General features: G+C 58.9%; 1 protein-coding gene across 1 annotated transcript in view; it reads left to right on the forward strand.

The window, feature by feature from the left end:
• The first annotated feature begins 2748 nt into the window (after nucleotides 1-2748).
• Crb2 (crumbs family member 2) overlaps nucleotides 2749-12999 on the forward strand; it is a 20323-nt gene continuing 10072 nt past the window's right edge. The window contains exons 1-4 of the mRNA XM_013021255.1: nucleotides 2749-2851; nucleotides 9354-9677; nucleotides 12004-12199; nucleotides 12330-12469. Coding sequence (XP_012876709.1) covers nucleotides 2749-2851; nucleotides 9354-9677; nucleotides 12004-12199; nucleotides 12330-12469 — 763 coding nt within the window. The remainder of the gene's footprint in view (nucleotides 2852-9353; nucleotides 9678-12003; nucleotides 12200-12329; nucleotides 12470-12999) is intronic.

Here is a 12999-nt window from a genome sequence, read left to right on the forward strand (position 1 = left end):
AGGCTTTCCTTCCCTGGGCTGGTTTTGAACCAAGTTCCTCAGATCTCAGCCTCTTGAGTAGCTAAGATTACAAGCCTGAGCCACTGGCACCCGGCAGTAGACAGCATGTTCATGTGATTGATAATACAAGGCAGTAGCTGTAAGGAAACGTTCCTCCTTACCTTGTTCATAACCATTGAGTTGTCAGTCAAGGTTTTGCAAACACCGGTTGTCAGTGAACTTGTGGTATTTAAGTGGCCAAGGGGACATCCCATGTCACTCTTCCTTGGTGGTTGCCACGCTCCGGGATTCTGTGGACATAAGCTTCTCATTATTTTGTTATTCCCTTCAATGTCACCATTAAGAGTGCTTGCAATTTGAAATACCACCTTAAGTTACTTTCCTTATTTATTAATTTAACCATCACTCATTTAGCTCCAAGTATATGGGTTTTGAATAATTACTCATTCAATCCTCACGGTAAGGTGGGAGGGGTCTTTTTTTTTTTTTTAACTTGGGAGCTGACAGACTCTCAGAGAGATTCGTGATTTGAACCAAGTCACATAGCCGGAAAGTGGAGGGCTCGGGATTTGAACTGGAATCTGGCCCTTCACCATTGGCCTAGGATAGCCCTCTGCTAGCTCTGGCGTTGGGGTGATTTCTTTGGGCACCTGTGCATGGTTTATTTTGTCTCACTTTATACAAAATGTTTTTCATTAAGGTGGGGCTGAGGTGAGGTGGAAGCCCTGGCCCAGCTCCCGAGACTCTGCTGGGAGGGGGGGGGGGCTGGGCACGGAAGCCGGGCAGGAGCAGGGTGTGAGAAAAGCAGCCTTATAAGCGGCTTAGGCCTGGATCCACCCCAGCACTCTGCTGGGAGGAGATGAGAGGGTCTGGGAGAGACCCGGGGACGCGGTCCCAGACCTGGCCACGCAGGGCCCTGGCTGCTAACCCAATCGCACTGGCCCCCCAGCGCGGGGAGAGGGGGCTGGACCCCTCCTCCCAATCGCATCCTGCCGGGGAGGGGGCTCCCAGTGGCCACAGGGGCCAGGGCAGACCCCGATCTGGGGAAGGCGGAGCCGGTGACAGAACTAGCAAGGCCGTGAGGGGGGAGACAAGTGGTCTTCCGGGGACGTCCACCGGTGGGTCACCATCCTCTGTAGGCCCCGGAAGCCCGGCCCCACCCCCCCCATCTCCCATGTGCCCCCGCCACCAGGTCTCCCTGCTTGCCACCCCCGGGTGGGAGCCGGAGGATGAGCCCAGATCCGGCCGGCCGCGGATGGCAAGGGCTGGAGTGGGGGAGGGGGTTTCTCTCTTGTGCCTCAGTTTCCACATCTGTTTGATGGGGTCAATAATGCCCTAGTGTTGCCGCTAAGAGGGTAACGGAAGCTATGTTGGGTCCCCTTTCTACCCCTGTCTATCTCCTCCAGCTGGGAGAATGGGGACCGTCTTAGAGAGCTGGTCGGCTCTTCTGCCTTCTGCAGCTCCGGAGACCCGCGCGCGCCTAACCCCGGGCGGCCAGCTGTCCGGGGCTCCCCAGCCTGTCTCCCGCGGACCTCGCAGGACGCTTCCAAGTATGACCACAAGGGGGCGCGTGGCGGCTGTGGGACCGAGAGGGGGCGGGGCTTCTACCTGATAGAGGGGCGGGGCCCAATCCGGGGGCGGGGTTTGGATTCTCTCGCGGGGGGAGGGAGGAAACGGGGTTTGGGGTGGAGGGTGGGGTTTAGACCCGAACGCAAGAGCTGGGTTTCTACTAGGGGGCGTGGCCTTCGTCTGGGGGCGTGCCTCTGCGAGGGCGGGGCCTGGCCGGCCCGCTGGCGGTAACGTGCTCGGCGCCGGTGGGAAGTTTGCCGAGGTCCCTCCGGGCTGTGGGAGCCCGCGCCTGGCTTCTGCTTTTTGGTGCCGGCGGGGGAGGGGGTGCGGTGGATGGGGAGATCCACCAGATCTCTTCGGAATCTGAGCAGCAGCATAAACCTCAGCTGCCTCGGTTTCTGAAGGCCTCAGGAGGCGGAGCTATTAACCCGTTCTCCAGGTGAGGAAACTGAGGCCGGCAGCAGGAAGGACGGCCTTGAGGTCATTCAGCTGGGCCCAGGCCTGGGTGTGCCCGGCGGACGGGCGGGGTTCTGGGGGTGGTGAGGGGTGGATGGCGGAGGCGGGCACCGGAAACCAAGGACTAAGTCCCCACCCTGGAAAGATAAGACTCGACGGGGGGGGGGGAAGAATGGACAGGGTCCCCGCGGGACCCCCGAGGACCCGGGCTGCCGGCTTCCTTGGGGTCGGAGGTTCGTCGTGACCCGGTCTCCGAAGGTTCGGCGCCTCCCCCCTCCCGTCCGCACCCGGCGGAGCCCGGCCCGCGTGCCCGAGTTGGTGGCGGGTCGCCTGCAGGGAAGTCGGGTCCCCCAGACCAGCTCTGTGTTGCCGAGTCAGTGAGCGGGACCTGCACTTTGGGGGCGCCCCCCTCTGCACCCACACAACGCTCACTCCCCCTTCCTCACCCAGAGACCGCGAGGGCTGCGCCGCCGGGAGCCGGCGCTGGGGTGGGAGGCTCTGGCCTCACCTGGTGAGCAGAGAGCCCAGGCCGCTCCCCGGGCTCGGATGGGGGGGGGTCGGGGGCGGGGCCTGGCCCGCCCCGCGCGTCCTCCTGGAGGGCGCGGGAGGCGGGGCGGGGGCGGGGCCGGCCTCTGTCCACCGCATTAGTGCTGGTTGGAGGGCCGCGGGGGGCGCGCAGCCAGCCAGGCCGCCCCGTTCCCACAGGCGGCTGAGCGGGGAGCTATGGCGCTGGCCCGGCCTGTGACCCCGCACTCCAGGCCCCTGGGCCCCTGGCTGCTGCTGCTGCTGCTGTGGCCCTGGGCCCCAGCCCTGGGCCTCCTGGCTGGTAAGTGTGTGTGTGGGGGCAAGCACTTGGGGAGGGGTCTGTGCCCCATGGCCGACAGGGCAGGTTCTGGCTGCTGGGGCCCAGGGCCTCTGGCCCGCGTGGGGCCCCGAGGGGGTGAGTGTGCTCTGGGACTCGGGAAGTTTCATGTCGAGGGGCCTCTGCAGGTGGAGGGCAGGGGGAATCAGGGCTGCGGTGGGTGGAGTGGGTCTGAGGGTGGGGTGCTATGAATTCTGGTGGGGTGTCTCATCCGATGGAGCTGTGGAGGCCTGGGGTGTGAGGGGCTGAGCTTGGGGAGTTGCAGGGGAGAGCGAATCTTCATCTAGAGGGCTGGGGGTGCACGTGAGGTGGTGAAGTGGGTAGAGTTTTCGCCTGAGCAGGGAGTTGTGTCTGGGGTGACGGGTGAGCTGTCTTAGCGCCACAGTTGCTGAGCTGAACTTGCGCAGTGGGCTGAACTGACTGGGACTTGGCAATCTTGGGGGCCTGGTGGAGGCAGCAGACCCGACTTCAGCGGGTTGAGGTGGAGAAGCGAAGAGGTGCAGGGGAACTGAGTATTCCCCTCTGCTGTCGGTCCCCCTGCCTGAGCTTAGGCTGGGGCTGCTCTTACCCGGGAACAGTGTATGTCCCTGCTCCCCACCAGGCCTCCGCCTTCCCAGATGGAGCTGGAAGGGCTCCTGAGGCTAGACCCCCTTGCCAGAGGCTTTGCTTTTGTCCACGTGGAGTCTTGCACGATCCTGGAATTCCTGCTGGGGGTCTAGAGGGATGCTTTGTCTTGGTCACTATAGCTACAGGGCCAGGCCATCCTGGCCAACACAGGCTGCAGGAAGGGGCTGAGGAAGGCCTTGCCTCGGCTCCCTAAAGGCAGGCCATCTCTCAGTTCCTGGTCCCCGCACTCTCCCTGGGGTTATCTTCTCCTAGAGCTTGGACTCACAAAGTCTCTCCTTTCCTGTCTGGGACACCAGGGAGAGAATGCCCCCTTTTGTAAGGAAGGAGAGCGAGGCGGGGAGGGACGGCGTATGTAGGAGCTAGGTCCCTGAGGTGACCAGGGCTTGTAAGAGGAGCTGGGGTCTGCTCCCAGATCTCAACACCAAGTCCTGATCTGTGGACCTGGAGTTGGTCTGAACGCACACAGACAAACAGGTGCTTCTGCACACCTCTATCCATCTACATGGCAAACACTAGTAGGTCATGTGTGTTGATCCATTGTGTGTACATGCACACACTCATCCCTATAGGTACAGGGCAGGTGCCTGCACACACCAATGTGTACACACCAGTGTGCATGTGTTGCAGTGTTTACATTCAGCATGTGGATCTTGAGGCTGGGCAGATAGAAAACTGATGGAAAGGAATGCTGAGGAGTACCATTACCTCACAGCCCCACTGGGGCCCCCACTGGCTGCCTTGCCCCCTCTGACTTCTGTTCATGGAGTCCCATCCCTGGAGAACCCTGAAGACTAGAGTTGGGGCACTGCAGGTAGGATCATCACCCAGCGCCTGGCAGAGAGGCACTTGAACTGTTTTCCATCTGAGAGGAGGTGGAGGATTCTGGAGGCCCTGAGCTGGGCCTCTCGGCAGGCTGGTTACCATAGGGAGGAAGAAAGCATCCTCTAGTACAATGGGACACGTTGGGATCTCACCCACCCCCCTTCCCCGAGCACCCTGGGAGTCCAGCACACAAAGGGGCAGCCAGCCCAGTCTCCAAATCTGGCCCCTCCTCCAGAGAGGGGTGGAGGCGAGAAGCCACACACAGCCAGCCCAACCCAGGACCATGCAGATAGCTGTGCTGGCTGTTGTAAAGGTCTGCTGATAAGTGAGTCACACCGGCCACCCCGCTGCCATGACACTGCCCTAGGGGGTCACAGGATTTGATCCCAGCTACAGAGGAGGTAAAGGAGGCCCTGAGAGGGTCAGTAAATTGCCCAGAGTCACACAGCTTTTGTGTGGTCAGGCCAGGATTTCTCTGTAGACGGTGGCACTCACTTGCATAAAGCCATATCTCCCTGTGGTGTCTCTGAGAAATGGGGAGCACTTCACTGTGAGACTTTCCTGCACTAATGCAGTAGTGCTCCAATGTAGGTTTTATTTATTTTTGTTTATGCTGGTACTAGGACTTGAACTCAGGGCCTAGGCACTGTCCCTTTTTTGTTCAAGGCTGGTGCTCTACCATTTGAGCCACAACTCCACTTTCAGCTTTTTGGTGGTAAACTAAATAAGCATCTCAGGAACTTTCCTGCCCAGGCTGGTTACAAATCGCAATAGTCAGATCTCAGTTTCCTGAGTAGGATTACAGCCATGAACCACCCATGCCTAGCCACCAAGGGCATTACCAGGGAACCAGTGGCCACAAACAGGTGGCAACTGTTCTGCTGGGTCTCCCTCACTCGAGAGGTACGCCTGGCTCCGGCTCTGAGATCATGGTTTAGAAACACTGGGACAGGCCAGTGTTCCATCTGTTCCAGCTAGTATTGCCATTAGTAATCCAATTATGTCTTTTGTTCAGCTTTAGGCAATACTGGGGTTTGAACTCCTGGTCTTGTGCTTGCTTTTTAATAGACTACCACGTGAGCCATGCCTCTAGTCTGTTTTGCTTTTTAATTTTTTTTCTTGTTTATTGCACAGCCAGCCTGGACCACATTCTCCTATTTCTGCTTCCAGCATTGGTAGGATGACAGGTGTACCACCATGACTAGCTTCTATTGGTTAAGATTGGGACTTTGTTCACTTTTTGTTCAGACTGGCTTCAAACCAGGATCTTCCTTGCTTAGTAGCTAGGATTATAGATGTGAGCCACTGCCTTGGGTCTTGGCCTCTTCCTCCTCTTCTTCTTCCTCCATCATCAAGATAAGAGTCCTGCTCTGTAGCTCAAGCTGGCCTTGAACTCACAATCTTCATGCCTCATCCTCCCAACTGTGGGATTTGAAATTATGCCTTTAAGCTCTGTACCAGAAGTGCCCAGACCTTATGAGATATTAGATCACTACTTGGAAATATTTTCTCCCTTGGCCTACCCAAGACAGGAAGCTTCCCCAAGTCCACCCTTAGTAAAATACTTCTTATCCACTGTTGCAGTGGGAATGGACCTGTAATAAGTGCCTGTGGTTCATGGGATGCTGAGGTCCCCGCTCTGCCTGGGCTCTCCTCTCCTCCCTGTACTGTGGCATGAACCCAGGGTCTTGAGCATGGCTAGGCAAGTGCTCTACCACTGAGCCTCGGCCCTAGCCCCAGCCCCTGCTAGAGACTCTTCTGGTTTAAGGAGGCTGAGGCTTCCAGAATGTGCTGACGATCCCTGGATAGTGGTTTCACAAGCATTGGCAGATTTGAAAGTTTCTCTGCCTCTTTGTTAGAAAAGTGTAAGTTTTCTTTCTTTCTTTCTTTTTTGGTCCAGTCGTGGGGCCTGAATTCTGGGCTTGGACGCTGTCCCTCAGCTCTTCAGCTCAAGGCTAGCGCTCTAACCACTTGAGCCACAGTGCCACTTCTGGCTTTTTTTTCTTTTTGCTTATGTGGTGCTGAGGAATCGAACCCAGGGCCTCAGGCATGCAAGGCAAGCGCTCTACCACTGAGCCACCTTCCCAGCCCAGTATAAGTTTTCTTAATGACACCCCTTTACTGCTTTGAACCAAACATGGTAAGGTAATAACAAATGCACACCGAGCACTGCGCATACATTTGGTAAATGGACAACTCTGTCCCTCTGGCTGTCCCCAGGCAGGGCGCAGGTCAGAGGGGAAGGCTGGTGTCCGCTAATCCATCCTTTGCCGGGTCAGCCCAGGCAGCCTGAGAGGTCAGGAGGGATTTGTAAAGATAAGCACAGGCCTCTCGTTGCCTTGGTGACAGGCCCCACCCCTCCAGCCAGGCCCTGGGGACAGCCAGTCCCCTGCCTGCCTCTTGGCCCTCCCCTGCCTGGGCTGGTCTCCTGGCTCACCCCTGGAAGGCAGAGGCCACCTGGGGACTGGATTGGGTGCAATTCAGAGTCTGGGGCTAGGGGCCCAGTGGTTTTTAATCTCCAGGAGTGGGCCCCAGGAATCTGCATTCTTGATGGGCCTGGGCTGGGCTGGAAACTGCACCAGTACTGCTCACGTCCCAGTGGGTGGACTGCCTCCCTGGTGCACCTGCCGTGACTCCTCCCTCCCAGCCTGGCACTGGCTGGCTGCACAGGCCCCTTCCTTCAGCTCCCTCTGGGCTTCCTCATTGGGACTAAAAGGCAACTGGGGGGTGGAGGGTGGACTGTAAGAAGCCTTCTTCTGGTCTGGTCTCCTGACCTTCGGGCCACACAGATGAGGGGTAGAGCCCTGTTGGCGAGGAAGCAGCACTGGAGCTCCCCATGGGCTTGGCCTCCTCCTGAGCCCTGGGGGCTGAGGGACGTGACCACTACCACTACAGACCCTCACAGAGGGCTCCGGGGTACATTGGAAGGGCACGGATGGCACCCTGCTACAAACCAAACCTGTCTGATGGCCTAAATTTGATCCATGTCCATCCCACCAGCCCTTCAATGTCCTGACCCCCCCCTCGCCCCCCGCAGGCTGAGCCGGGGGGAAGCTGCCACTACACTCTCAGCAGGGCAGGACCACGAAGGCCAGCTGCCCCTCAGGGACGCCCAGATAGCTCAGGTCCTGGCTCAGGTGACAGGGCGGGGAAGGGGGCTGGGGACTGGCCTGACAGTGTTTTGGGTTCTCAGTACCCACCTGCCGCCCCCCTCCCCATGTGGAACGGGGTGCTCCTGCTGGACTGCACCAGGTGCTGGGGGCGCCCCAGCTTGGACTGAAGGGTGGTCATCTCCCAGGGTCTGCCTGTCCCTGTTTCACTGTCCCCCACTCTCCTCGGGTCTGCTGGGGAGCATGGAGGTCTGGCCAGGCCGGGCCCTGTCTGCTGGAATGTGGATGATGCCTGTGAAGCAGCCAGTCTTATCTTGGGGTTTTCGTGGGGTGGGGGAGGGGAGGGCCCAGGGCCTGCGCTGCTCTGGGACCTGGTTAGTGTCTGTATGACAACCTGGGCAGGGTGGGGGTGGGTTGGTTATTGGAGACTCCCTTCCCCCACAGCACACTAAGACCCCCGCCCCCCCTGCAGTGAGCTGACACTGGAGTGTGGCCCCTGAAGCTTCGCATTCTTCAAAACTCTAGGGGTTCAGGACTCATACCCTCTCTTCAGGCTCTTAGGAGAAATGACTGGCCTAGGGTGTCATAGCTAGCAGTCTTTGGAGACAGGGTTTGAATGCAGGCCTGCTAGTGACAAGGCTCTTGAGCCTTAAGGAGAGAGTACGGGGAAGGCCTGCTCTTTGGCTTGGCTTCCAAACCAGTTGTCACCCTCAAAAAGGGGAGGGGTACCAGCTGGGTGCCGGTGGCTTACAACTATAATCCTAGCTACTCAGGAGGCTGAGATCTGAGGATCATAGTGTGAAACTAGCCCAGGAATAAAAGTCCCGTGAGACTCTTATCTCCAATCAACTACTCAAAAAAGCCGGAAGTCAGGCTGGGAAGGTGGCTCAGTGGTAGAGCGCTTGTCTTGCAGGCATGAGGCCCTGGGTTCAATTCCTCAGCACCACATAAGCAGAAAAAGCCGGAAGTGGCACTGTGGCTCAAGTGGTAGAGCACTAGCCTTGAGCTAAAGGGCTGAGGGACAGTGCCCAGGCCCAGAGTTCAGGCCCCACAACCACCACCACCAACAACAAAAAGCCAGCAGTGGACCTGTGGCTCAAGTGGTAGATAGAGAGCTAGCTTAGAGCACAAGAGGCTCATGGACAGCACCCCAGCCCTGAGTTCAAGCCCCAGGACCCCAAGTGTGGGGTCTTCAGCATGGCCATGGCAGATGTTCTGAAGGCAAGTGGGTCTCAGTATCTGCCCTGTCTTGGGTGAGCTCAGCTAGGCACTTATGAGCTGGTGGGGGTTGAGGCCCAGCAGGCAGGAGGCAGGGCCCAGGGCTGCAGGGGGGCGGGCGGTAAAGACTGGAGGGGCTGAGTCCATTCCTCGCCTTTGATGTCACCACTCCCTTCTCCATTCCCATCTCTGAGGTTGAAGGCAGACATCTCAGGTTTCACACAGAGATGGAGTTACCAGAGCCCCAGCAGGAGAGGTAGGGGGCAGGAGTCACCCCCTCCTTTGCCCTTTTCCTCCGGGGTCCTGGGAGGGCCAAGGCCCACAGAAGGGAAAGCCCCAGGAGTCCTGAAACCATTGGCATTGAGACCCGTGCTGGAGCTAACTGTGGCTCAACCTCAGCAAGGCTTGGCTTTCCTCTTCAGCCTCTGCACTGCCAACCCTGGCTCCCCGGGCTCTGCAGGGTTAGCATGTGTTCCCTCACCCTGTGGGGGAGCCCGGATCCCCAGCTGGCCCCTGGGCCGGCAGACACTCCAGTTCTGGATTAGGTCTCTGCAGTTTGTGGCCATCCTGGCCCTCCTTTCTAGCCCTGCAGTGTTGCCGTCTAGGGTTTGCGGCTGGGCTGGGAGTGCGGGGTGGGGTGTTGTGTGGTCCCTGTGCGCCCTGCCCACTTGAGTTTCTTCTTTCTACAGAGACGGGGCCTTCAGAGACCCCAAGTCCCTGTGCCTCAGACCCATGCGCCCCAGGGACTGAGTGCCAGGCTATGGAGAATGGAAGCTACACCTGTGCACTCACAGAATCCAGGGGCTGTGCCACTCAGCCATGCCACCACGGCGCTCTGTGTGTGCCCCAGGGTCCTGATCCTAGCGACTTTCGCTGCTACTGCGTGCCGGGTTTCCAGGGTCAGCACTGTGAGCTGGACATCGATGAGTGCGCATCCCGGCCCTGCCACCATGGCGCCACCTGCCACAACCTGGCTGATCGCTATGAATGCCACTGCCCCCTCGGCTATACAGGTAAGGGCTCTGGCTGGCTGAGGAGCTCTGACCCTGGACCCCACTAGCCGCTCAGATTACAGGCATCAGCTGGAGTCTACAGATGCCCCAGGCAGTCCACCTGCTCCTGAGCTACAGACTCGATGCTTCTTGGGCACCCAGGGGTGACACTGTGTATGTCTGAGTGCTGGCACATGCCAAGCACTTGGCAAACCTTGTTCCTGTCCCTTCTACAGAGCCGAGTTTGACTCTGGAAGGCAGAGGCCCCCTCAGGCATTCTGGCAGGGTAGACAGCGCACGGCTGCCTGTAATGAGGACACCCAGACAGCATTTCCAGCGTGTTCTCACTGCAGATCCGTGTCAAGCTGTCACGCTGACATCTTGTGCCTTATCTGATGGTCCTAGAGTCAGAAGACCGTGGCTTGGCTCCGGAGGCAATGGGGAGCCCTGTGTGGATGCCTTCTGGTTTTGATGTACACGAGCCCCTCAGGGCCCCCACTGCCTTGAGTGGGTAATGTATTCACAATGCTCAGGAAAGGACCTGGCAGGTTGTGGCTGTGGCCCCGGGGTGGAATGTTTGGCTAGCGTGCTTGGGGCTTATGGGTTCCATCCCCAGTACAACAACAATAACATAAGAAAGAAAAAGAAGGAACAAAAGGAAGAAAAGTGGGGCTGAGCATGGACCACCAGCTAATGTCAGATATTTAGGTAGCAGAGATTGGGCGAACTGTAGTTTAGGGCCAACCTGGCCCAAAAGTTAGTGAAACCCCATCTCAGCAAACAAGACAAATACAGTGGTTCATAACTAATTCCAGCCACTCCAGAAGCATGGGTAAGAGGATCATTGTCTGAGGCCATTTGTTGCCCTGGACAACAAATGCAATATTCTACCTGGGAAAATAACTAAAGATCAAGTGGCAGAAGGAAGGAGAATCCAGCTAGCGACAGGTCTGCGAGTGAGGCTCAGTCTAGGACAGTCTGGGGTCCATGAATTCAGACATCTCTGTGCTGAGGGTAGAGGGAAGTCTGAAGTTCTCAGAAGCAGAGGTGCACACAGGGGTGGAGTTCCAGAGGGAAGATATCTTTCCCCTGGTCTGTCTCTGTCTGCATGTCCTAGTTGGGTACCTGGGTGTCACACAGTGGGGTCACATCAGTCTGTGGGTCTCCTGGTTTGCACACCTATTTTGCATCCATAGTGTTCATGCATCGGCCAGAGTGTGTATGCACCCAGGGCTGCATGTGCACCCCAACAGCCGGTATGTGTGCTCCTGGATGGGAGGTGTTCCAGGTCATTTTCTGGCTGAGTGGTGGTTGTGCACGGCCTGGTGACTCATTTCTCTCCTTCAGTTCAGAGCTATGAGGGGGAGTTGGGATTCCGGACAGCCTGGGCCTGGCTCCGCCTGGCACAGAGGGTGGGAGTGGGGCTTGGAGGGTCATGGGAGGGAGGAGGGGCTGTGTTTTGTGCTCACTGATCTGGAAGAGAGGAAGATTCCAGCTGGAGTCAGCTGGGCCCTGGCCCCCATGACCAAACCCACTTTAGGGGACAGGGAGAGGGGTCCTGAAGTCTGCGTGACCAGGAGCTCCAGCTGAATCTCTAGATTCTGGATCTCTCTGTCCCCACTCCATCCACAGGGGGGGGGGGACAGCATCCAGCAATCCTGATTTGTTCCAGTACATGGGCTGTCCCTGACTGGGGGCTTGGAGTTTTGACATCAATACAGTATGGTTATTCTATTCCAGGAAGGCCCACCTGGAGGGTATGTGGGGGTCCTGCCTCATGCAGCCCTCAGGGCCACCTGAGAAATGTTCTCAAATGTAGCTAGGACCCAGCTGTCACTCTGCTGCTCAGCGTCTTTACTTGGCCCCCAGACCCAGGCCTATACACCACCTCTCCCCTTGTTCCTGCCCCTCCACACAGCCCCCAGCCCCTCGGGGTATCACCCCTCCTCCTCAAGTAGGGGAGGGCTAGATTCAAAGTCTGACATCCAGCCACTCACAGAGGCTGTTATCCCATCCCTAAAACCTCTTCTTCAAGGAAGCCGTCCCCGACTCCCAACTCCCCAGAGAGACCCTGGCTCTTTCTGTCAACACATCCAGTTCTTTTCCTTGTCGAGCTTAGCCCGACTGAAAATGCAATCCTGACTTACAAATCGAGCGAGTCCCTATCTGCTGGCCTGCCATATCCGTCTTCAAGACAAAGCAACATCTGCTCTGGATGAATGATCCTTGCTCCCCCTGCCCCCTCCCTGCCAACGTCGCTCTGGGGGACCCTCCGGTCCCTGGCTTGGTCTCCAGGCCCGCGGTGGGCGCCTATCTCCCCGGGCCTATTGTCTGTGTGCCCGTCCAGGCGTGACCTGCGCGGAGGAGGTGGACGAGTGCGTGTCGGCGCCCTGCCTGCACGGGGGCTCGTGCCTGGACGGCGTCGGCTCCTACCGCTGCGTGTGCGCGCCGGGCTACGCGGGTGCCAGCTGCCAGCTGGACGTCGACGAGTGCCAGAGCCAGCCGTGCGCCCACGGGGGCGTGTGCCACGACCTGGTCAATGGGTGAGCGCCGGCCCGGCGGAGGGGCCGCGGCTGTGCCCACAGGGCCGGGTGACGGTGCTGCGGGCCTGGGCTGGGCACGGGGAGGGGGCGCGGGCGGGCACGCACTCAGCTCCGTGCACGCTCACCCCAGGTTCCGGTGCGACTGCGCTGACACGGGCTACGAGGGCGTGCGCTGCGAGCAGGAGGTACTGGAGTGTGCATCGGCGCCCTGCGCGCACAACGCGACCTGCCTCGACGGCCTCGGGAGCTTCCGCTGCCTCTGCTGGCCTGGTGAGTAGGAGGGCGTGTGCGTGCGCATGTGCGGGCCAGGCACGCGCGTGGACGTGTGCGCGCATGCGCGTGTGTAGACATGGGTGTGCGCATGTGCGGGCCAGGTGCCTGCGTGGACCTGGGTGCGCATGCGCGTGTGTAGACCTGGGTGTGCGCATGCGAGGACCAGGTGCCTGCGTGGACCCAGGTGCACATGCGCGTGTGTAGACATGGGTGTGCGCACGCGTGCAAGTCCCTAGGGCTGGCAGTTGATGTGGGAGTAGCCGCACGCATGCGCAAGAGTGTGCATCCCATTAGCCTGTGTGTGCGATCCTGGACAGGAGGCGCTCTGGGTAATTTTCCACCCCTTTGACTCTGCAGTGGGCCTCAGCCTCGGTTTCCCAATGTTTTAGATAGAATTGTTGTTAACACCCGGCACCCGGGTGGCGGAGAGGAGGGCGGAGGCGCAATGGCGCCGGCCTGGCACATGCCCCGTACTCAGTGGAATGAGCAGTAAATGTGCCGTCCGTAGCTGCCCCAGGGCCCCGCTG

Source organism: Dipodomys ordii, unplaced genomic scaffold (genome assembly GCF_000151885.1).
Source record: "Dipodomys ordii isolate 6190 unplaced genomic scaffold, Dord_2.0 Scaffold55, whole genome shotgun sequence".
NCBI classification, from domain to species: Eukaryota; Metazoa; Chordata; class Mammalia; order Rodentia; family Heteromyidae; genus Dipodomys; species Dipodomys ordii.